The sequence below is a fragment of the Mustela nivalis genome, assembly GCF_964662115.1.
Source record: "Mustela nivalis genome assembly, chromosome: 6".
Classification (NCBI taxonomy): Eukaryota; Metazoa; Chordata; class Mammalia; order Carnivora; family Mustelidae; genus Mustela; species Mustela nivalis.
The window spans coordinates 74,260,873-74,286,138 of record NC_139025.1 but is presented as its reverse complement, the minus strand read 5'-3'; the positions used below and the strand labels follow the sequence as shown (position 1 = coordinate 74,286,138).

The window sequence follows — 25,266 nt, the reverse complement described above, 5'->3', positions numbered from 1 at the left end:
AGAGAAGCCTAAGACCTTGCTATGACTCTCAAGGCTTTCAATGATGTGTCTCCCACTACTTTCCTGCTTCCACAAAGAAGAATGCATTGGCCTTCTCATTTAACCTGGAGAGCTCACAGAGGGTAGAAGATGCATTTACTATAGATAAATATAATCAAGAAAGTTTCCCTCCAAGGTAGTCAACTGTTTCAAAGCCTTTCCACAACTAGACAGATTTCCTTCCAAGAAATTCAACAGGCAATGGAAGCCTGTCCCGATGCAGTCCTTCTGCCAATGGGCACCAGGACCAGAAAATTTTTCTGTTGAGTGGATGTATATTTCCCTTATTTACCACAAATGCATGGTTTTACTTAAACAAAGAGCACATTTTCATTATTGAATTTTGTAGATAAGTCTTTGAAAACGATTCATGTAATAAAAGATTATTTGCAATACCCACATCTGATGCATCATCTTCACAACTACACAGTTTAACGTGAATTTAAATTCAGCTAATAATTTCAAAGTGACAGTTTTATCTACAAAGCCTCCATTTCTATTTCAACCAATTCATTTAATGGAACAATTTAGAGCACTTGTTTAAACTGATCCAAATAACATAAAAAAAAAGGGGGGGAAGTAACTTTCAAATGCATTTTAATAACAGAAACCACTGCTGATTTTTAAAGCAATGACTCTTCGCTTCAAATGTGAATGTTAATTCTACAATTTATTATTAAAGAGATGAAGGAAGAGAGCAATGTAACTGTCAGAAAAATCAGCACTCTGCCGTAAAATACCAATACACAGATATTAAGACCTCAAATAAAATACATGCTGTGAAATGTAACAGGTGAAAACATTGAAAATAAGTAAGATATAAAATTATAAACTTCAAACACACATTATACTACTTTTCTCACTTCACTTGATTTCCTTCCATTGCTTTCTAAATGCATCTCATGTTCAAATAGTTGAAGAAACCTGGTGATTTTCTTTATTATAAGGGCGGAGATGGCAATGATTGAACACTCTGCATTTTCTTTGGTAATAGAAAGTATGATTTATGAGAGGAGAATAAAAATCTAAGAAAACCACTCGATAAATTATTCAATTTTCAGATCATGCTGACTTAGAGCAAATTTCCTCCATGCTGCCACTATGGAAAATGCAGTTTACTGGATTAGAACACAGTGCTTAAGAGAATATCTGGGTTTGCCTCCCTGTTTTTATTAATTTTGCGACTCTAGACAAAGCATGTCAACTCTTTCATGTCCCACGTCATTTATTTTTGAAAAATGGGACAATGCTATATGTGGGCTAATTGAACATAATAAAAAAATAAAAATAAATAGAAAGCAAAAACAAAACTGTAAAACACTATGACCCGTATCAAATAGGTAATAATAAATAATAAAAGAAAAAAATAATGGAAACAATGCCTCAAAGTACAAGATAGACACACTAGTGACACTGAAGATAGCTGGCACAAGGATAGACTTTTTAAAAAAAATACTGTTTATTGGGGTGCGTGGGTGGCTCAGTTGGTTAAAGCCCCTGTCTTCGGCTCTGGTCATGATCCCAGGGTCCTGGGATCAAGCCCCACATCGGGCTCTCTGCTCAGCAGGGAGCCAGCTTCTTCCTCTCTCTTTCTCTCTCTCTGCCTGCCTCTCTGCCTACTTGTGTTCCCTGTCAAGTAAATTAAAAAAAAAAAATACTGTTTATTTTAATGTGTCTGAGAAAGTATATCAAAAAGCGTACAGAGGCAATTTCTCAGGATAAGCCTAGGTATCACTATGGGAATCTCTTTTTCAGAAAGTAGTTATTTTCAGTGTTCCTCTGAAACTTCATTTCCATAAACATGGACATTTAAAAAGCTAAAATTGTTTACACAAATGACTCAAATGTTGGGAAGAGAGTTAGGGTTTATGTGAATTATGTGAGAATTAAAGGAAAAAGTGAGAAAACATTCATAAAATATTTAGTATATCATAAAATATTTAGTATATATTTACTATAGTTGGAGTGTATTAAGAGTGCAATAATTATTGTTACTATTTTTCCTTATAACCTATTACTGCCATATTACGATAATGCTAATAAACCAAATATACTCCATTCTGGCATTAAAGAAGCTTATAAGTATCCATACATAATAAAGCCATCATCTGTTACTTTCCAAACGATTTACAAATAAGATGCATTAAGAAACTAAGATACCAAGGGGCACCTGGGTGGCTCAGTGGGTTAAGCTTCCAACTTTTGATTTTGGGTCAGGTCATGATCTCAGGCTCACTGGGCTTGTGATTCTCTCTCTCCCTTTGCCCCTCCCCCATCCTTACCCTCCCCCCCCCAACCCATGTGGCAAGAGCCCACTCATGGCCTCTCTCTCGAATGAATAAATAAATACAATCTTTAAAAAAAAAAAAGACACTAGGAAATCAAGAAAGAATAAAAGAAATTAGAGGGGAGAATGGTGGAGGAGTGCTCACAGAGGACAAATGAGCAAGGACCTGAAAATAAAAGAACATAAACCATTTATCATAAGAATATTCGGCAATAGGTTGCAGTGACACTGGATCTAAGTAAATCTGCTTTTAAAGTTTGAGGAATAATCATACCTAGTGAACAGTATCTCTACTGTCCCCTTAACTTTTGAATCAGGACATGTGAAATAAATACTATGGCTTTTTGCTTATTTTTTTAAAAATCCAATAAGTAATATAGTACATTCCATTTAATAAAGGTCCAAAACTTTTCCTGCAATTTTATAAAGTTTCTCCGAATAGTTCAAAAAATGATTTTTGTTTGTTTGGCTTTTTTGCTTTTTTCCAAAAAGAAGGAAAGAAAGACAATGTTAATTTCCAGCATAATATTTCTTGGGAATTTTCCTTTTCAATGCACATTATGTGTTTCCACTTAATTGTAATTGTAGTTAGTATTTTCCTACAGGTAGTATTTCTGATGAAAATATGTGCTCAGAATTTTGTGAATCTTCATTTCTTTTAAATAAAATATTCTAAATTGTATCCACTAATATATAAAAGTGACTTTAATATTTTTGTATTCTAACTGTTATCACAAATTAACCCTATTTTTTTTTTAACATTGGCCAAGGACCATTCAGTAATGATCTGAAGATAGTTAATATCTAACTTAAAAATCCAGATGTCTTTAGTCATAGTAAGACCAAATTCCAGAGTATATTTCTTTTTTTTTTTTTTTTTTTAAAGATTTTATTTATTTATTTGACAGAGAGATTACAAGTAGGCAGAGAGGCAGGCAGAGAGAGAGAGGAGGAAGCAGGCTCCCTGCTGAGCGGAGAGCCCGATGTGGGACTCGATCCCAGGACCCTGAGATCATGACCTGAGCCGAAGGCAGCGGCTTAACCCACTGAGCCACCCAGGCACCCCAGAGTATATTTCTTATACCCACAAATTATTTGGGAACAGAACAAGGCTCAATCTGGTGAAACTTCAAATAACAGATAAGCCATGTGATAGCAAAAGTTATCAAAAGTTTCACCTTGATAACCCGCCATGAATTTCTCACCCAGAAAAGAAGGCTATGGGCCAAAGGATAAGGTAGACACCCAAGCTTAGGGATAAAGCATATAAATGCCACCTAATGACAGTTAACACATGATGAATGACACTAGCTGTCTTTGGGGAGCTGGAAGAAACATATTAATGACACTACCAGTGCCTCACCGAATGAATCAAGAACCCACATGCACTCTCTGAAAATTAATTTAAAAAGGAATTTTTCTCTTCTTGCTTGAAAGGTGTAATACAACTACAATTATGTGATATGATCAAAAAGGAGCTCCTTCAGGCAGTTGAATTTACCAGATAATTAAAGCTAATTTCTGGACAACAGACAAACAAATGACTTGAAATTGCCATTAAGCTTTATCAAATTGCTTATTGAATTTATCATCTTCAGTGATTGTCTTGGAATTAGGAAATATTCTAACTACTTTGATCTTTGGCCTTCACCGATGAAGCCTTTCCCTGCAACGTATCCTCTCTCACTACATAGTATTGTCCAATAAACGATCTTATAAAAACAGTAAGAAATAAATATAATAGATCTTTAAGATTGACCTCTGTTCTAGGATTTAACATTTTAAATATAGCAACATTTTTCTGAGTCCCAAATAAAAAAAAGAAAATCTCTCTCTGAGAGCTAAAAGAAATACCTAATAACTTTTCACACCCTGGAACATGTAAATTTGTAACATGTTTCTCTGAGGAAAATATATATTTAATCATAAAGTAACTTGTTCATCAAAAGCTTCCTAGTGAGGCTGAATACCAAATTTGTACTTACTCCTTTTTATTTTTTAAGTCACAGCTAATGGGTTGAAAAATCAGATAACATTTTATAGCAGAAATTGAGATTCACCTGCTAGCCATGACCATAAATATTATCATTATGAAGTTACAATGATAAAATTTTATTTGTTATAAAATCAAGTGGTCCACCTATAAATCAATTTAGTTTTAGTCTCTACTACATTTCTTATTTTTAGGAGAGAAAAAAAAAAATCCAGCACATGGCTATTACCAAGGTATCAAGTGGAAACAAATTTAGGATCCATCATTATCAAGATATTCTTAAAATATCTCATTAAGCTGCTACTGTTAATCCTGTTTTCATTTTTTTTTTTTTTAGAAAATTTTATTTATTTGACAAAGAGGAGTCAGTGAGAGAGGAAACACAAGCAGGGGGAGTGAGAGAGGGAGGAGCAGGCTTCTGCAGATCAGGGAGTCTGACTTGGGGCTTGATCCTGGGACCCTGGGATCATGACCTGAGCCAAAGGCAGATGCTTAACCGACTGAGCCACCTAGGCGCCCCAATTTTGTTTTCATTTTCCTTCACTTAATTTAAAAATATTTTTGTAAACAATACAGATTTTTGTTCTAGAAAAAATATTCATTGATTATAATAGAACTTAGAAGGTTTATCAGAAACTTGAGAATTAGAAGAAGAAATTGATAGCCGAATAGGTCAGAAACAGGGCCCTGGCTCAGTTTTTGCAGAAATGATATATTGTGAACTCATATTCTGAACGTACTCTAAGTAGTAGAAAAAGATCTGATGAAAGTGCATGTCAATAAATTTTGTACTTACTTTGCAGAGGCCAGGAGTCTGTAGTACACTGTAAGTCTATCTCCTTCCCCCTGGTCCTTTCTGTCTTCTGCAGGATCTGCTTCATCTCACAGTGAACGTCCTCTGTCATGGACACTGGTTGACTGTTTACTGGTGTTTTACTCAACGTCTTCATATGCTGTTGAACTTCCGCCAAAAGAACAGCTTGTATTGCTTCAGTTACCTATAAAGATTTTTTTTAAAAATCATTTTGGCAGGGGGCGGGGGGAGATTATTACAAATGCTTGGGGTCTTCCATCAAGTTGAGAGCCTGGAATTTGGACTTAAATAGGTTTCACATAAAGTGTACCACTCCCATCCACTAGAATTAGCATCTGAAACAATTGAAATGCAGATACTGAACACTGGAACCCAGACCAACACACTGTTCTTTTGCTAACACAAGAGATTCTAAAAGGAAAGTTGAAAGGAGTTCTCAATTCTTTCACCTAAGGTACTTTCATTTCTGCCAGAAGATAAAGAAAATGAATTTGAAGATATTATACTGTTTCTTAAAGTCAAGTTTAGCTCCTCAAATAATGTCTAGCTTGAAAGCACTATTTAGCTAAAAACACTTGATTTAAATTCAGGTTTAATACAGAAAGCTGAAGACAAGACTTTAACAATAAATCTCACTAAATTGTGTGGATGTTGGGGCACCTGGGTGACTCAATGGGTTAAAGCCTCTGCCTTTGGCTCGGGTCATGATCCCAGCATCTTGGGATTGAGCACAGCATCAGACTCTCTGCTCTGTGGGGAGCTGTTCCTACCCCGCCACACCCCTGCCTCTCTGCCTACTTGTGATCTCTGTCTGTCAAATAAATAAATAAAATATATATTAAAAAAAATAAATTGTGTGTATGTGTACATGGTTGTACACAGTTTAAAAATATTGCAAAGCTTGACTTCCAATTATTGTACATATTCAGTCAAGGATCTATGATTGGGTCGAGGGGGAAGGGAATGCTTGTCATAGACATCTAATCCAATATCTTCATTTTTTTAAATGAAGAAGCTGGGACAGGACATCTCATAGATATGATGAACAGGCTTCCGACCGCTGATTCTATGTCCTTTTTAGTATATGTCCTCCCAAGTTTCTATATCCTCATCCCTTAATAAATCAGTGACAACGTACCTTTACTCTTCCTAGCTTTTTCACATATTTGTCACTAATATTATAAGAGTAAATAATATGAGTATCATCAAAAAAAATAAGAGGAAGCAGAAATAACTGAATAAAACATATTAGTCATAATGAGTAGGATACTCAGTCATAAAACTTAAAAGCGAATACTGAATGGCATTCACTCAATTAGAAACAAACTCAAACCAACACTTTGTGCTCAGTGTGAAATCAATACTCAGCATGGCTCCAATCCACCAGCAGATGGTACATCTTACAAGCATGTAATAATGCTATCACAATATCTGGTATACAGTGGGTACTAAATAAATGCTAATGGAATTGAAATAGATTCTGTACTTAAAAAAATAAAGTGTAGAAAGTAGAATTTATTGATAATTTCTGACTATCAATACTTTAATCTCTTTAGTATATAAATACAGTAGATAAATTTTGCGATAGTTAGTAGGGATAGAATTTTCCCCAACAAAATATAAAATTTTTAGACAATATATTATATAACTTTTTGAATTTAATAATGAGCTAGAATTGAAAGCAGTGCAGCTGTAAAGCTGTCTCCCAAATGCACAGAAATAATTTTCTTTGAAAAGACAGATGTGCAAAGCATTACACTCTTATGAGAGAATGTGCAGAGATTTAAGTGAAGATTTACAAATCCATTGGCTGGAAAGAGACGGCCACAAATCTGGGCCATATTCTTATTACTAAACGTATTACTATGCCATAGGCAAGCTAAACATTTTAATGGTTTTCTACTAAAACCTTGACATAGCAAAGTTCTGTAAAATAGCACAGAGCGTTACGAAGACTCACAAGAGCCCCTGTGGACTGCTTGTGGTTCCAGTGTCAGGAATTTCCAGAAGAAAAGTATTTTCTCAACACTTGGTCCACAATGACTTTTCACGTCTTTGCAGCATCTCCTGGGAAAGCAATACTTGTCCCTGGAGGCCTGGATGTCATGATTTCACCCACTGGTGTTAGATTATAAAATCCAAGGAATTTTAATGAAGCTTCAGAAACACCAAATGAGCAACCCCAAAATCTTACTGTTGCTTTTTCAGCATTTATTTCTCCGTGGGACATATTACATGCATTAGAAGCAAACGAGGCAATCTCCAGACGAACTCATTCATCTGCAAAATTAACACATTCTTATCCCCAGCCCCCTTCACTTTGTGAGGTAGGATTCTGCTACTTGACAGAAACATTCCATTACCACCTAAAATACATTAAGAAGTAGATTCAGCTTAACATGATTTGACTAACTGCTTAGATGAACAGCTTTATAAGGAATTTGAGGATTGGTTAATGAAGCATTAAAATGCAAGAGGCTCTGTTGCTCCCAGAGGACCAAGGAATTTTCATTCCCATTTTACAAGTGAGGAAAAGAATCAACAAGCTACACCTATCTTCCAGAGTTATTCATCCGGTTAGCAGCAGAGAAGAGAGGAGAACTTTGATGCTTGGACTTCCTACAAAGTGAGTAATAAATGCTCTGGTCACATTTGTCGTCCTGCCAGACTTTTACACAAGGTCATAGAATCATAGAACCTTAAAGGTCCATTAGTCCAAACATGTCCAAATCACATTAAAATTTATTTGAAGGCCAAATGAACAACTGCAAAATACCTTTAGTTAGAGCAATTCAGGATAAATTTTCTGTTGAATTCTTTTCCTTCAGGATTTTTTCCCTTGGTGAGGAATTCTTAGGCTACTGGGGGAAAAAAAATCTTGCCTTTAATAGAGACTCTTAGGATGTTTGCTAACAAAATAAAAATGTACTAATGTTTATTTGATAGTCCCAGAGGCTTTTGCATAGCTAGTCATTCATTTGTTAAATATTTATTGACAGGCTGCCATGATTACTACTTTTCTGGGCATTGGTGATTGAGGGGTGAGTGAGACGGACTGAGTCCCTGCTCTCAGCAAGTTTCAATGACAGCAAGAAGACAGAAGATAAGCAAGCAAAAAAGCAAATACTATCATTTCCATTAAAAGCAACTGCAACAAAGAAAATAAAACTGGGTAATGCCATAGTGACTGGAGGCATGGAGTAGTGACAACATGAGGTGGGTAATCAGGGAAGACTTCTTGGAAGAGTTGACCTTTGAGGTAAAACTCAAACAATGAATGGAAAAATTAGAATTCCAGCCCAAGAGAGCAGTAAGGCCCTGAGGTGAAAATGAGCACTGTGTATTTTGGAAATAAAAAGGTCAGTGTGGCTAGTTAGAGCAGGAGGGAGAATGATGAATAAAGAGGCTAGGCTAGTGGCAAACCATGTAGAAACTCACAGGCCATGGAAACGTGTTTCAATAGCCATTCCAACTGTGTTTATTTGGTTTTGTGGTGTCAGCCCCACAGTGTGTTCTGACTTAACTTTCTTTGTTTTCAATAAGCATTTGTAATTGGAATTATTGCTATGCTGGTCTTGCAAAATTTGACATTTATTAAGCTCATGAAAAAGAATAAAGTCCCGATAAATATTCATCTAATCAACACACAGATATTTATTGTACAATATACAAAGCTACCTAGTAAGCTTTTAAGATCCACAAAAGCTTTAAAAGAGATAGAAGGACTTAAATTTGGCCTTAAAGAAACCCATTCTCTCAAACAGCTTATAGATGAGGTACTTTCGAGACAGAAAAATAATTCCTAAGTCCACATACCAAATTCCCAGGCCTAGGGCCTTTTATGTCATGGCGTATTTTAAAATCAAATAATAGACAATTCTGCCACAAACTGGAACATCAATAGGCAATAAGGTATGGTAACAACGAAAACATCCCTTCCTCAGACCCCCGGTTCATTCCCCCTAACCTGTGCATCCTTGCATATGTCCATCTCTACTTTTCCCCTCATTATTAGTCTCTGCATTTGTCCTGTTAAATGAAATGCCCGGGGAGGAAATTTTCTGTGAGGACAACAGTAGCCACTTGTGGGTACTCTCGGGATAAGGAGAGTATGACTGAACCACTCACAGAATAGAAAGGCACAGCAGGGAACTGTTCTAATAATTTCAAGAACATACTATGTCATACCTGCACAGACTGGTCTCTCCAACAGGAAATGAGCTTCAAAAGTGAAATGTCAGCTTCAGGTATATGGGCTTCATTCTTACCTAGAAATACAGAGAACACATTTGTTCTTGAGAATATTAACATGCATGCAACCCAATGATCCTCAACCCTGGCTCTATGTTAGAGTCACCTGGGGGGTATTTTCTCCACAAACACCAGAGGTTCTGATTTAATCGGTCCCGGGAGAAGGTAGGGCAGGAATAAATATCCTGTGATACCCAATGATTTTCATGTGTAACCAGCCAAGAACCATTTAGTAATTTATTTATATTTCTAATGATTATACGAATATATATTCACATCAAATCAAATTCATCTTTATACCCTAAACCCATCTTCATAACTTTTGCCAACAGAGTGTGCAATGAATAATGTTCCCACCCAAAACAGATGGCCAAATTTTACAATTCCTTCCTCATGCAAATAGATCCTGACATACTATCTTGCCATGAATTAGCATTTATCACACAGCAATCATATAAAGACTTCCTTGGATTTGTCCTTACCCAATTATACTACTCTGATCAATAGATCTAGCACTTATGTTTTAATCTGACTCATTTTGTTATGTATTGTTTCTTTCAAATTTGCCCTTTCGAATGTCCTTTCTATCTATTTTGCCTTAATGTTCAGTGTGAAATTTTAAGAGTGAGCTAGGGCTTGGTTTATTTAAATTGATCCACAGAGTGTCCAGCAGCCCCCTACACAAAAAAGCACTTAATAAGTGCCTTTTCATTAATTGAAAATGTACATATAATCATCCAAATGAAAAATTGATCAATTAAGGCTTTCTGATGGCTAAAGTATATTATCTAGGTGCCAGATCATGGGGGTTAAGATAAGGAAAAATGATGACGGCTTGCATTGGAGGGAAAATTACTCTAATCATCTATTTAAAAGAATGTATTAATATGTGTTCGAAATTCTGGCATCAACTCTTTAAATTAGTATTAGTTCAGTATGCTTTTCATTGAATTTCATTTTATATATTAAAAGATAAGTATATGTGTATATATATGCACAAATATATATTTTATAAATATTATATGTTATATATATATATTTTATGTATTAGTGGTCAAAGGAAATGTGATAGAAAGTATTAAACATAATGTGAACTAAGAATATTAAAGAGACATATGAAACTTCTGACTCATTAATATCGTTATTTTTCCCTGATGGAACATATGATGTGAATTTGAAATGACCAAGATCAGTGCATAAAACATGGAAGTATGATAGAGCACTACGATTTTGAAGTCATATTTTCCATTTCTTTGTGAGCACAGCAGGTAAGAGAAAATTTTCCTTTGATCTCTGTCCTTCCCCTCCTCTCTCATTCTGTTGACCTTGTGACTCTACCATCAAAGCTAAGTATTGGTCTTAACTTTGGCTACTTACTGGCATCATGGGGTACTTCACAGTGCACTTTAATGTGATGTTAAAATTTTAATATGAGGTAGAAATGAGAGCCAACTTTTCTTGGCCATGTCAGTGAACTAAAGAATTAATTGCAACATCAGAGAGAAAGATAAAAAGAAAACACCCCAGGCTTACCAATAGTACTGAGTCACCATTTTTGCTGACAAAAGTGGGCAGTGGTTCCTCCACTCTTTAGAATGAGCACCTCAGAGTATTATTTTATTCAGGCTTTGACTTTATTGAATTAATAGCATAAAGCGAACCCCTCCTTTCCCTTCACCTCCCGTCTTCCAATTACTAAAACACAAAACCATGCTCCTTAGGATCTATGTGAATCTTAAATGCTGCAAGCCCTGCCTCTAAACACAGGAGAGACTATTCAGTAGTAAACTTGCTCCTGCTACTTTGGTTGGGGCTGCCGGAGGAAATGCTGGGGAGTCCGCGGCTCTGGTTAGCAATTCTCTCCATCTCTGCAGACATCACTTACATTCTGCTTTAAACTCTAATCCTTTTCTCAATGTTATAAAAAATAAAAACAAGGAGAAATGCCCTAATAAGGGCTATGGCTTGAAGAGAAGGCAGGCAGCCCAGACTGGGACCTTTTAGAGAAAATACTAGTTGGGATCCTGAGAAGTGTGCTGATGTAATGCAAAGAGCAAGTGGTTTGGGACCAGAGTTGGCCTGGAATCCTGGCCCCTCTGCTCAGCAGCTCTTTGTCTCTGAGTGAATCATCTAATTTCCATGAGCCCCAATTTTCCGAAGGGTAAAACAAGATAGTTCTTCCTACTGTGCAAGGTTGTTTCTATATAGAGAGAATATGTGTAAAGCCAATGGCATAATTCTTCGAATATACTAGACACGCAAAAATTGGAAGCTATTAATAACTCTCAGTTTAAAATATTCCAAATATTCTTTTTAGTAGCCTTGAGAAGGCCCCTATGGACCATTATTCAGGGCATCTCAATGTGTCGATGGCATAATGCATAACTTCATCAAGTCTAAAATCTCATTCCCATTTTACAAGTGTAGTAAATACAGGTTTAAAGGAGTAAAAGACATGCCCAAAGCTGTACAAGTGGTAAGCGTTAGAACTAGATCTTAAACCTCAGCCATCTGTTTCCAAAACCATTATTCTATTTACTATTCACACATGAATCCAAAGGTATTTGCTTAATTCCTTGAAGGCTTTGTTCTGGGAATTGGGGATACAGCAGTAAATAAAACTGTCATAAAAAAATAATAACCCCCATGGAGCTTACACTTTAGTAGCAGGACACAGATGGCAAATGAAAAAAAAAAAAGATATATATTACATTAGAGTGAAAAGAATTATGGAAAACAGTAAAGGAGGGAATGGGTCAGAGCGTGCTGGGGAGAAAGGAGGGCACCTTCATTGATAAAATGGCGTCCAAGCAAGAACCAAGGATGTAAGATGGAGGCAGGAGGCAGCCGGTTGACCTCTGTGATCTGAAGAAAGAGCATTCCAGGCAGGAGAAGAGCTAGCACAAAGGCCCTAAGACCTGCCCATCTTGTTTGGGTCAGAGCAAAAGGTCTGGTGTAGCTGGATCACGTGAAGCAAGGGGTAAGTAAGTACAAAGAGATGGTGTCAGATGGGAGTGGTGGTCATTGCAATGACAGAAGCAGAACAACCAGGGGCGCCTGGGTGGCTCACTGGGTTGAGCCTCTGCCTTCAGCTCAGGTCATGATCCAAGGGTCCTAGGATCAAGCCCCACCTCAGGGAGCCTGCTTCCCTCTCTGTCTCTGCCTGCCTCTCTGCCTACTTGTGATCCCTTGCTCTGTCAAATAAATAAATAAAATATTTTAAAAAAGGCAGAACAACCAGATTATACTGGGCCTTGTATGCTCTCCTAAAGACTGTGCCTTTTATTCAGAGCGGAACAGAAGCAGCTGAAAGGTTTTAAGCAGAAGCATAAGGTTCTGACTTAGTTTCCAATGGGTCATTCTGACTGCTTGATGGTGAATAGAGTACAGGAAGGAGAAATAGGAGCCGAAGGGTGGTTAGGAGGCAAGGAGAGATAAAGGCTCTGGGGTGTGGTCTGTGGGTAAATAGAAATAGAATCTGGGATATACTCTGCAGGGAGAACCAATATATTTACTAAAAGATTGGATGTGGGTGCAAAAAAAAAAAAAAAAAGGTCAGGGGTGAGTCAAAATGACACCAAAATTCTTGGCTTGAATCACGAAAAGGGCAGATTTGCTTTACTGAGATGTCAAAGATTTAGAGAAGCAGGTTTTGAGGATAAATTGGCTATCTGGCATCAAAAGAAAATCTAAACACCAAGACTATTACTCAGAAGAATTCAAGGATCATTATAGAACCTTCTGAAAAAGCTATAAAATTCTCTAATATAATAATCATTTATTTGGTAATAAAGATACTGATGTAATAAACTTCCCCATAAATCACAGGTGACCTTAATTTAATATCTAAATATTTCTTTTGCCAAAAAGTTTCAGACTTTCAGGCATTTCAAAGATCATTTGATAAAATTCATCACATTACATGTCTTGTAACACTATTCATTTTAATAAAAAATCACATGTATTTCAAATATAATACAAAAGTATAGCCATGTGAAATGCAGACTAAATCAAACAATAAATGCAAACACTGCTCATTCCAAACTGTAGCAGGAGACCCAGTTGTAGATGGGCCAGTTATTCTATTTCAGAGAGAAAAAAAAAAATCAGACTTGTATCTCTAAGTCCTTTACCATTTCGTAAGTAACCACAGAAGCTTGAAATAGTAAAAACTTCATTCCCAGGACTTTTTGCCTTGTTGTGCACAGATTCCATTTTGAAAGACCTGTCGGAGGAAAAATAGAGGATATCACTAAAGATATATGAAAAGTATTTTTAGAAATAAATTGAAGATTTGAGTGTATGACCACTTTAAAAAAATTTGGGAACTGAACATAGGTTATTTTTTAAGCAATGTTCTCCAACAGTAATCTCTTTGGTAAATTTCCCCACTTTGTTCCTACCTAAAACCTTAATCCCAGTTTTGAATTTTAGGTTACCAGAATTATTTTGTGACTCACTTTTCCAGGAGGAGCTCCACTACGATAGGTCATGTAATTTGTGGTTAAGTGCAATATATTCTGAATCTTAATATGTTGACATCTGCCACAGTTCTCCACAGGTCCTCTAAGGACCTGAGGAAGGTGAGTTCTACTCCAGACCAGTGATTTAATCATAGCAACTTTCAGATACTGTTCAGGGATATTGTCATAGGCAGATGGCTCTTTCCTTAAAATGCAGTTACGTCATGCACCGCGTTGTGAAGCCCACAAGGATTTCTCCACATTCACAACCACAGTGAAATGTTAGTGAAATGGACAAATCCAATGTACATTATTTTGATTTCCCAAAAATTGCCATGCTGTCCAACAGCAAATCCAAGTTGAAGTGACTGATTTCTGGAAGCAGTCTCTAATCCGGACAACTCTTTCAATAATTTATTTTAATGAAGAATTTCGTAAAGAGTTAACTAATGTATGGTGGCAATTTTTAGCGGAAGGCAGGCTGACAGCCCGAGATCCCCCCCTCAGGGCACCAGACACACCCTGCACATCCTGAACTTCGTATCTGCAGCCAACTCAGAATGAAAACCTCCATCACACAGTAACCAAGTCCCTCACTGGCTTTGTGGGATCATGATTAGGCAGATACAATTTGTTAACAACCCACGTTTTCAAGAATTTGAAGAAATCTTAGTGGCCGCCTAGCCCACAAACCTCATTTTCTAAATGAGGAAAGCAAGGCTCAGAGCGGGTAAGTGACTTGTCCAGAGCAACACATGGCTAGTTAAACATCAAAAGCAGGATTTAGGGCGCCTGGGTGGCTCAGTGGGTTAAGCCACTGCCTTCGGCTCAGGTCATGATCTCAGGGTCCTGGGATTGAGTCCCGAATGGGGCTCTCTGCTCAGCAGGGAGCCTGCTTCCTCCTCTCTCTCTCTCTGCCTGCCTCTCCAACTACTTGTGATTTCTCTCTGTCAAATAAATAAATAAAATCTTAAAAAAAAAAAAAAAAAAGCAGGATTTATTCCCAGGTTTTCAGGCTCCAGGCTGACTGCATTTTTTTGCTTATCATACGTTCAGTGCTTCGTAATCTTCTTAGTCACAGGAAGAAGAGAAAAGTAAAAGAAGGCTATATGAAACTTAAACATGTGTATATATATATATGTGTGTGTGTATATATAATATGTATTACATATACATATTATGTATGAAAAGAAAACAGAGAAAAATTTAGTATAAAACCACAGAATTTTACCAGTCTGTGTCTCCATAATAGGGTCACAGAACAGAAAATGGGAAACCTTGCATTATAATGGAAGGAAGCATAACATCAGATCCTAAATAATCCACAGAGCCTTCCTACCAAAGGGTAGGCCCACCGAGGGCAGGAATGGTGCTGACCGTTCAGTGCCTGGAACTGAGCTCCTATCACAGAACAGAAACGTCAAGGACCATTTACCACCACATAGTGGGAAGTGCTTTCTTTAAAAGCGTTCCCATGGTTTCCACTCACACTAATTACTCTCTTTACTCTGAACACCAAAATATTTACCTATACTACCAAGATTTTTCCGCATTTCTTTACCCTACTTTTGGTGTTTTCTATTTATTTCGTGTGCCTTTTTCTTTCTTTCTTTCTTTTTTTTAATCATTTGAATCAAATGAGAAATTTCTTCTGTAGACTAGTGCTAAGGGCACATGCTGTAAATTGTAAATTCAATCCTCTAATGTCAGACTGAAAAACTATACTGAATTTTAGCAATAGAAGAAGGCAGACACACAGAGTTAAGGTTAGTAATGAATCAGGCTCTGGAATTAGACTGGTGCTCAGCTTTGAATCAGCCTCTAAGAAGCTGAATTAATCTTGGAGTTGATACCTTTTCGCCATAAGACTCAATATCCTCATCTTTACAAAGAGCAAAATAATAGTACCTATATGCCAGCCTTGCATATTAAGTGATATCAGGTAAGTAAAGTACTTACATGGTGACTAATAGATATTAAATATTCAAAAAACAAGAGCTATTTTTATTCAACTGTACTTCTTGTAAATGAATTACTGATTGCCACCTCTAGCTTAGTACAACAAAGTATAAATTAAATGGTGGGACTTGGGCTATGAAACTGTAAAACTTTCTCCGATGATATATGAAATATCACTGGCATTTACTTAAATGTTCTTTGTTCATATTTAATTCACAGCAAGTAAAATGGATTTCAAGGTGTGTATGAATCAAACTATCGTCTATCTCTCGGTCTACCTATCTATTAAATCATTCAGCGCCCAGAACTAGGATTTTCCTGGTACATATTATGAAAGCAATGGATATTTTTTGAATGAATACATTTTTAAATATATAGATTAATTGCCCAAATTATTCTCTGATTCCAAAGAATTAAGAGGAAGTTTTTCTTAAATGTGTTTTGAGCTGAAGGAGCTGTTGCATATTTACTCTTGATCTGAAAAAAGGAAGAAAGGAAGGAAGAAGAGGAGGGAGGGAGGGTAAAGAGCCAAATACAGCAAGTAATTATGATTCTTTTAATGTCCCAAATAATAGTAGTCAAAATATTTATGCATATCTTACCTGTCAGTTCCACATGCCAGCTCTAAAGGCATGTTAACTAACTTATTAACTACAAATAGTCTGCTCAGTAAATAAACTATAGTGTCCGACTCTTGCAAAGAATTACAATTATTCTCCAATCCTCTTGGCATTCCAACCTGATTTGGAAGAGTGGACGTGTACTTGTTTGACAAGTCCAAAACTTTTTTGGAAAATAAATTAACTTTTGAATAGTCTGTTTTCGTTTCAGCACTGCATACATCCCACCCCGGCAGCATCAATGAGAAGCGGTCTTCATTTGCAGCAAGTCCTAAAGAAACAGAACCCTGAAGCTTTAAAATATTGAGATGCTTAATGCAGAGATTATCTAATTCTTTATCCAGTCCCCATGGCAAAAAGCAAGATAGGAACAATTTAGCTGCATCTATTGTGATGCTGGCATCCATTTTTCTTGATGGTTCCGGGTGCATCTTTTTGGAGTTCTTTGTTTTCTTCTGCCTTTTAATGCCATCACTTTCTTCTAAGAATTTGACAGCATTATCTCCTTGGGCTGGGTTCTCACCAAAAGGCTTGGCTTGCACTTCTGCTGAGAGAGAACCACAGGCAGTTTTATTTCTTTTCAGCGTCAGTGTTTTCTTCTCCACTGTGCTTTTGGCTCTTCTCAGGATCTCACTACCATAGAATGAATTAGAAGGGTCAACGTCACAGATTGGAGTTGGCAGCAAAAGTTCAACAAGATTTTCCAGATCAAATAGAAGGATATGAAAGCCAATGTTACTCCATTTTGTCTTCACAGGCAAGACATTAAAAGGTCCTGAGAAAGACTTGGCATCAGCAACCTAAAGGAGATTAAGGAGAAAAAATAATTATGTGTCAGGGTTTTTATTTTTCAAGTTATTTTTATTAAAAGTTCCATATTAAAATGGCATAAAATGAAAGCATTAAGTAGCAGTACAACCAAAGCCATTTCAATTATTTTGTCTGTTAGGAAACTTCCCTCTAAATTAAACAGTCTATATTCCTTAAAAACTTTTTTTTTCCTTCCTAAAACCTTTTTTTTTTTTTGAAAAAAAAAAAAATGAATTAGGCCTAAGAAGTAAGATAGCATCAGATCAATATCTTTTCTTATCTGATTTCTTATCTTCCTATCAACATAGCCATGAAGACCCACAAAGGGGAAAAAATGGGTTTGAAAATTAAGGAGGAGAACATTGGTATGCCTGGGTGGTTCATTCAGTTCAGTGTCTGCCTTTGGCTCAGGTCATGATCCCAAGGTCCTGGGATCAAGACTTTTATCAGGCTTCCCACTGAGCAGGGAGCCCAAGTTGGGGCTCGATCCCAGGTCCTTGGGATCACGCCCTGAGCCGAAAGTAGACGCTTAATGACTGAGCCACCCAGGCGCCCCAGGTTAACACAATTTTTTAATTGTTTAATACCTTTCTTTTTTCATTTTTGTGTTTGGTTTGCAATAGAACATACTTTTCATGTTTGTTTTTTTTAATCTTGATATCAGTTGTTCCAGTATCATTTGCAAGCTTGTTCTTTTCTCACTGATCTGCTGTCTGGGACATTATTCAATTAATCTATTCCATAGTATAATAGCTTTACAAAAAGACTTCAGATCTGGTAGTGAGGTTCCCCTATCCAGTTGTTTATTCAGTTATACAGTCTTTTATTCTTTCACGTAAGTTTGAGGATGTTTGTCAAGTTCCAGACTGTATCTCCCACTTACTTAGACCATGCTTAATTTCTTTTGATCGTTTAATGGTTGTTCAGAGGGATGTTTATATTATTTGCTTATCAATTTTTTAAACTTCCTGTAGCTATGGGTCCTTTTTCATTTTTGATATTATTGCTTTTGCTTTTTTTCTTGCCAGAAGTTTATCGATTTTGATATTCTCTTCAAAGAATCAAATTTTTACTTTGTAGGTCCTCTCATGGAATAATGTTTTCCTTGGAAAACCATTTCCTTGAGTAAACTATTTTAATTTCATTTATTTTCTCACAGCATTTTTGAAGGCATAATTCTCCAGTCTTCGGGTTTCCTTTGATGCATTTGAGATGTTAGCTAGTACTCTGTCACTCTGTCTTTTCTCTATGCTGCTCTTTAGATCTTTTTGTCTTTACTATTCTGCATAAAATCATAGAATCACTACATTGTATCTGAGTATTTCTATGTCTCCTTAATTTTGTTCAGTTCTCACACCTACCTTTTTGAATGTTTTCCCTCTGCATCCCTTTCACCCCATACAGAACTCTGGTGAGCCCATTTGTCAGATAAACTATTTTCTCTCTCTCTCTCTCTCTTTTTTTTAATTTCTTTGTCTCTCTGTGCCTCATGCTGGGCATCACTTTGGAATTCTCCTTTAGCTTGCCTATTTTCTTCTCACCTGTCTCTCCTATAACATTTAACTTACCCACTGAGTTTTTTAATTTTGAGTTTTACATTTTTAATCTCTATCAGTTCCATTTGGTCCCTTTAAAAAACAAACTGTTCATTTTTACAGTCAGTTATTTCTTTTTTATATTTTTAAACCATTAGTTCATTTTTACAGTCAGATATTTCTTCCTTATTTTTTAAACCATTATTCTTCTAAAGGTACTTATTTTGTATAATACATCTATAATTCCAATTTTTAAAATCCTTGTGAGTATGACTCTGCTTTTTTATTTTGGTGGTGCTTTTCTGTTTCCTTATGTTTTGTGACTGTATATATGCATGGGTGTGTGCATGTGTGTGCATTTGGGAAATGCTACCAGTGAGAAGCCTTCGAGTCATGGGTTGAAAATGCATTATTCAAGAGAGAATCTGTGTTTGTGACTGCCAGGTACCCAAGGGGTACAGATGTTTATTTTACTAGCTCACTAATAGTTAAAAATTAGGTTTGTGTATAGAATTGAAAATTAAAATTCAGTAGCTCCCCCAATCCATGGTTTATATGTCCCAAAGATTCCTAGTAGACACCTTAGATGGCAGATAGCTCTGAACTATACATTTACTATATTTCCCCCTATGCATACATACCTATGATAAAGTTTAATTTATAAGTTAAGCACAGGAAGAGATTAACAATAATAACTAATAATAAAAGAGAACACTTAGAAGAATATAGTGTAGTCGCAAATGGCAAGATTTCATTTCTTTTGATGGCTGCATAGTATTCCATTGTGTATATATACCACATCTTCTTGATCCATTCATCTGTTGATGGACATCTAGGTTCTTTCCATAGTTTGGCTATTGTGGACATTGCTGCTATAAACATTCGAGTACACGTGCCCCTTTGGATCACTACGTTTGTATCTTTAGGGTAAATACCCAATAGTGCAATTGCTGGGTCATAGGGCAGTTCTATTTTCAACATGGATGGAACTAGAGCGTATCATGCTTAGCGAAATAAGTCAAGCGGAGAAAGACAACTATCATATGATCTCCCTGATATGAGGAAGTGGTGATGCAACATGGGGGCTTAAGTGGGTACGAGAAGAATAAATGAAAGAAGATGGGATTGGGAGGGAGACAAACCATAAGTGACTCTTAATCTCACAAAACAAACTAAGGGTTGCTGGGGGGAGGGGGTTTGGGAGAAGGGGGTGGTATTATGGACATTGGGGAGGGTATGTGTTTTGGTGAGTGCTGTGAAGTGTGTAAACCTGGTGATTCACAGACCTGTACCCCTGGGGATAAAAATATATGTTTATAAAAAATAAAAAATTATATTAAAAAAAATAAAAATAAAATGTAGAACAAAAAAAAAAAAGAAGAATATAGTGTAATAAAAGCTATGTGAATGTGGTCTCTCTCTTTCTCTCTCTCTCTCTCTCTCTCAAAATATCTTATTGTACTGTACTCACCCTACTTTTTGTGATAATGTGAGATGATAAAATGTCTAGTGATGAGATGAAATGAGCTAAATGACATAGGCATTGTGGTGCAGCTTTAGGTTACTACTGGTCTGATGATATGTCAGGAGGAGGGTCATTGGCTTCTGACCCATGGGTAAGTGAAACTGTTGATAAGGGGGGACTACTGTATTTAGGTTTGATAAGGAAGAGAGGAAATGGGCGCTCTCTTACATTTCACGATGAGTGTAAATTGGCATCTCTTTATAAAAGGTAATTGGCAAAATATATCGACAACCTTAAAATATTCCATAACCTTGGATATAGAAATGGCTTTCCTAAGGGTAAAATTACAAAGATACCCAAAATTATATGAAAAAGAATGTTTGTTATAGAAATTTTTACGTCAGTAAGCTGAAAATAACTTGAATGTCCCGCAATATAGATTTGGCTAAATAGATTATAATATGTGCACATATTAAAATACTAAGCGGATATTAAAAAGAGGTTTGTGGGGATTTTTTTTTTGGCAAAATATATAATACCACAGCAAGAAATTCACACAGTGTCTATGGAAAATACCTAGATTAAAAAGTGTAATCCCATTTTTATAAAATTGCAGAGATTTCTCAATATCTCCTTTTAACTATATCTATTTCTTAAAGTTTTATTTTTAAGTAATCTCTACACCCAGCATGGGGCTTGAACTCACAACCCTGAGATTAAAAGTCATGTGCTCTATTGACTGAGCCAGCCAGGTAATAAGAATTGCCAAGGAAAATGTCAATAATAGATACGGCTATCTAGATGGTTTTAACATTGTGCCTCCCGCCCCCAAAATACGTTAATCAGATTAAATTTAAAAGTGTAAGAAGATTTGCTAGTAAATCGAAGGCCAATATTTTAGATATATAAGCAGCTCACAAAAATTAATTAGCAAAATACTTGTATCTCAAGAAATAAAATGAGCAAAAGAGACAAAAATACCACTGAGGAGCATAGTTTTTAATCCATTTGTCTCAATAAAAATAAAACAAGTATAAAATTTTACATACCACACTGGTTTTGAGCACTTACATTTGCTAAAATTTTTTCAAACTTACAGAAAACAAAAAGGATCCCATGCTGTTGAGTGCTCATTTTAAAGGACTCTGATGACATCTAGATGGCCTTATCTTTTCTCAGAAACATCACGGTTATATGTATTAAGAGTCTTAAAAATATACACTGTCATTCTTTCAGGGTACTTGGCTGGCTCAGTAAAATAAACATTTGACTCTTTGATTTCAGCTTGGGTCATGATCTCAGAGTCCTGCGATCTAGCACCGAGCTAGGCTCCACGCTCAGTGGGAAGTCTGCTTGAGATTGTCTCTCCCCCTCTCCCTTTGTCCCCCTGCTCCATACTCCCTCTCTCTGCCTGCCTCTCTCTCAAATCAATCAATCAATCAATCAATCAATCAGTCTTTAACAAATATTCACTATCCGTGTGATATAATAAGCACTGAGTGTCATATGCAACTAATGAATCATTGAATACTACATCAAAAACTAATGATGTATTATATGTTGGCTAATTGAACATAATAAAAAAAAAATCTCTAAGCTACTAAAAAAAAAAATTCACTATCATTGTCTCTAATTGAGATGCTACTTCATGTTCTTGGAGGATAGTATACCCAGATCTATGCTGTGGGTTTATCTGTTTTCATTCATTCAGCAGACACTGAAGAGGTCTTTGCGGGGGACCTCTTAAGTAGAGCATGGTATGAGTAGCTGTCCACAGAATATGGAACAAGACTCAGCAATGGCATAGTTACAGCTCCCACCCTTTACACTCAGAAGAGGAGAGAGATAGGTGCCCAGCAAGGACCTCATAGCCAGGACAAGGGCAGAGTAAGGGCCAATGTAGAAAGCTATGAAGGCCTGAAGCAGCCATCTCATATTCAATCTTGATTACCCACGAAGTCTAAGCAGAAGTGACAACAAACCACAATCTGAAAGATTAAGGAAAAATGAACTAAAGAAATGGGCAAGACCAAGTACTCGAGGCAAAGAGAACATGAGAAGACCCAAGAAGTGTTGGCTGGAGTTGGGGTGAGGACATATATAGAGACCATGTACAAGGACAATTTTAGTATGGATGGAGAGCAGAATATGGAAATGCAGATGAGCCAGACAGGACAGGAGCCACGTGGTGTTAAAGCCTTGCAAACTCTGTTGAGTTTCAAATTTATTCTGCTGTGACCCTTGAAGGGGTATGTAAGTAAGGAGGTCACCGATTCCCAAACTCTAGCTATGATTACTTCTGAACTGCAGGCTAATCAACCAGGCTAAGACAGAGTTCCACTCTCCTATGCACTTCCACTTCCCCAAACTGTAATCTCTGGCCACAGTATCTAGATTTCTCAATTACTGGGCATTACTGGGCCAGACAAAATCATAGCAATGATTCTGGCAATATGACACACTCCCTGGTCTGGTCTCATCCTCTCATTTTGTGATCACACAGCCAAAATAGACCCATTGCAGTGTTGTAAACAAAAATCCCAAATTTCCCTCCCTAACCATAATCGCTTTAAGCCTCAGGAGTAACTGAACACTTTAGAATATTTTCAAATCATAAATATTATTCCAAGTTTTTTTTTTTTCCTTTTCAAGATTTATTTATTTATCTGAGGGAGAGAGAGAGTGAGGGGGAGGGTGGATGGGAGGGATAGAGGGAGAAGGAAAAGAACTAGATGCAGGGCTTGATCTCAAGACCCTATGTCACAACCTGAGCCTAAACCAAGAATCAGAAGCTTAACCAACTGCAACACCAAGGAGCCCGCAAAGGTTGTTTTTTTTTTTTTAAACATATAATAAAGTTGTTTTTCATTTGGAAACAAGTCAATTTAGAGTATAAATATAAACCACTGTTATATCTTAATGTCCTAAAATGAATATTATAATTCTAGTTAAAAATGTTTAACTCTGTAAAAAGTATATTTTTAAAGTCATGTCATCAATGGACTTTAAAAATAGTATTACCATCATTTTGAACATAAGTAATATAGAATAACAACAGATGTCAATAATAGTAATTACTGAGCTTTCACATTATAGACCGGACATGCACAATATTTAGTAGTGTTGAGCAAAGGCTATAGTAAATGTTAACCTTATTTATATTTATATGGTACTATACACAATATATTCTGCCAACAAGAATTCTATGAAAAACAGCCTGCTAAAAGAAATTAAAAAATAGAAGTGTTTTCCTAAATCATGACTGAATAACGTTGTGCAAAAAATATAAATATATTACTTCTGGAATGATAAAGTATATGTAAACCATGATTTTAACACAAGTATTTTAGAAACATTCACCAATCTGATTACAATTAAAAAGTCAAGAACAAGTAATTGAAGACAAAGAAGAATTTCACTGAATCTATGTCACTGCAAAAGTGTGAGGGCTAAATACAAATTTTAAGTTATTAGTCCACGTGTGGCTGACAGAATGCTCTCTGATTGCCTGACAGCTCCCCAAAATGTGCTGTCCAGGCTTTGCACAAATAGAAAAGCTGCTGGTCTTTTCCCCAATATCCCATCACGGTTACTACCACTCTCTGAAGTTCCAGGTTGAAGCAAGAGAGGAGGTATGTTTACAATCTGGATGGCAAGAGGTAGCACTAAGGGACAATGGTCCATTCCAACCTCTGAACTTTGGGAGCCTGGGGAGTAAAACGGTTCTGATACATCTACATGTGAATGCTCTCAACAGCAGGTGCAGAGTAGGAAGAGGCACATAGAAATGAGCTCTTTGTCTGAGTACACAGACTTCAGGAAAAGCTACTGAGTCAGAAAGTCTGCAAGTGAATCCCAGATGGCCAGCGGAACAGAAATTATTCCTCCACTCCCTGCAAGAACTCAAAATAAATGACAAGTAAAACTAAAGTCAACTACTCAAAACTCAAACTCTGAACAACCCAATAAACACATAAAAAAGAAGCACCAGAAGGACCCAAAACTTTAGAAGAAAAAATGTGATAGATGTGAAGGTGTAAGTCTAACATCTTTATTTTAAGAAGTCTATTCATTTACTTATTTTTCCTTTATCCTGCTGTGTTCAGCTGGTGCCTCTTCTTTTTTCTATCTGATTCAGAAAGACAAAATGGTTAAACAAGACTGGTTTTACCCCCTGCCTTTGAAGGTGGAAATGCACTGTCTGACAACATGTTCTGATAAAACTTCTCTCTGAAAACATATTGGATCCCCCACTGAGTTTGTTGTGAAAGGAACTGACCTGCCCAATCTACAACCACAAAATAAGTTTGATAAAACTGATGCTTAAAACTACCTTCTCTTCTCACTTTTGTGGCTGTGTGCAATAAGACTTAATACAAGTATTTAAATACTATGTGAAAAGACATAGATGCTAGCTGAAGAATTATTCTAGGTATTTGGTTACGTGAGAGCAGGAAGAATTTAGAAATTAGCTGATCTTAAGGGAAAATGAGGAACAGAAAAGTAAAGTGACTTGTTGGGTTCCTCATTTGGTAAACAGCCAAGTCAGTGATCCTAAGTCCATTTTTTTTTTCCCCTGACTATTCTTTGGATGACATTCTATGACTTATATTTCTCCAAGAATAAAATAGTGTTTCTTATTTATTATTTCTAAGATGTCTGAAGGAGCCTCATTAGCTAAGCATTCATTGCAGGAAATACCATATTCACAGATGTATAAAAATGAAAAAGCCGGGGCACCTGGGTGGCTCAGTGGGTTAAAGCCTCTGCCTTCGGCCCAGTTCATGATCCCAGGGTCCTGGGATCGAGCCCCACATCTGGCTCTCTGATCAGCAGGGAGTCTGCTTCCCTTCCTCTCTCTCTGCCTGCCTCTCTGCCTACTTGTGACCTCTGTCTGTCAAATAAATAAAGAAAATCTTAAAAAAAAAAATGAAAAAGCCATCATTATAGGAAAACATTCACTAATGAACTGATCATTTATAAAACTAGTGCCTCCCTTTTTAACATTAAGTCCCACCCCACCCATTAGT

At 36.5% G+C, this 25,266-nt stretch overlaps 1 protein-coding gene across 1 annotated transcript in view; it reads right to left on the bottom strand.

Annotated features, from left to right (window-relative positions):
- The window catches only part of WDR72 (WD repeat domain 72), a 208,234-nt gene that overhangs the window by 71,409 nt on the left and 111,559 nt on the right, over window positions 1-25,266 (bottom strand). Inside the window, 4 exon segments of the mRNA XM_082734711.1 lie at window positions 5,116-5,317; window positions 9,322-9,401; window positions 13,518-13,609; window positions 16,409-17,226. Of these exon segments, the coding sequence (XP_082590837.1) occupies window positions 5,116-5,317; window positions 9,322-9,401; window positions 13,518-13,609; window positions 16,409-17,226 (1,192 nt within the window).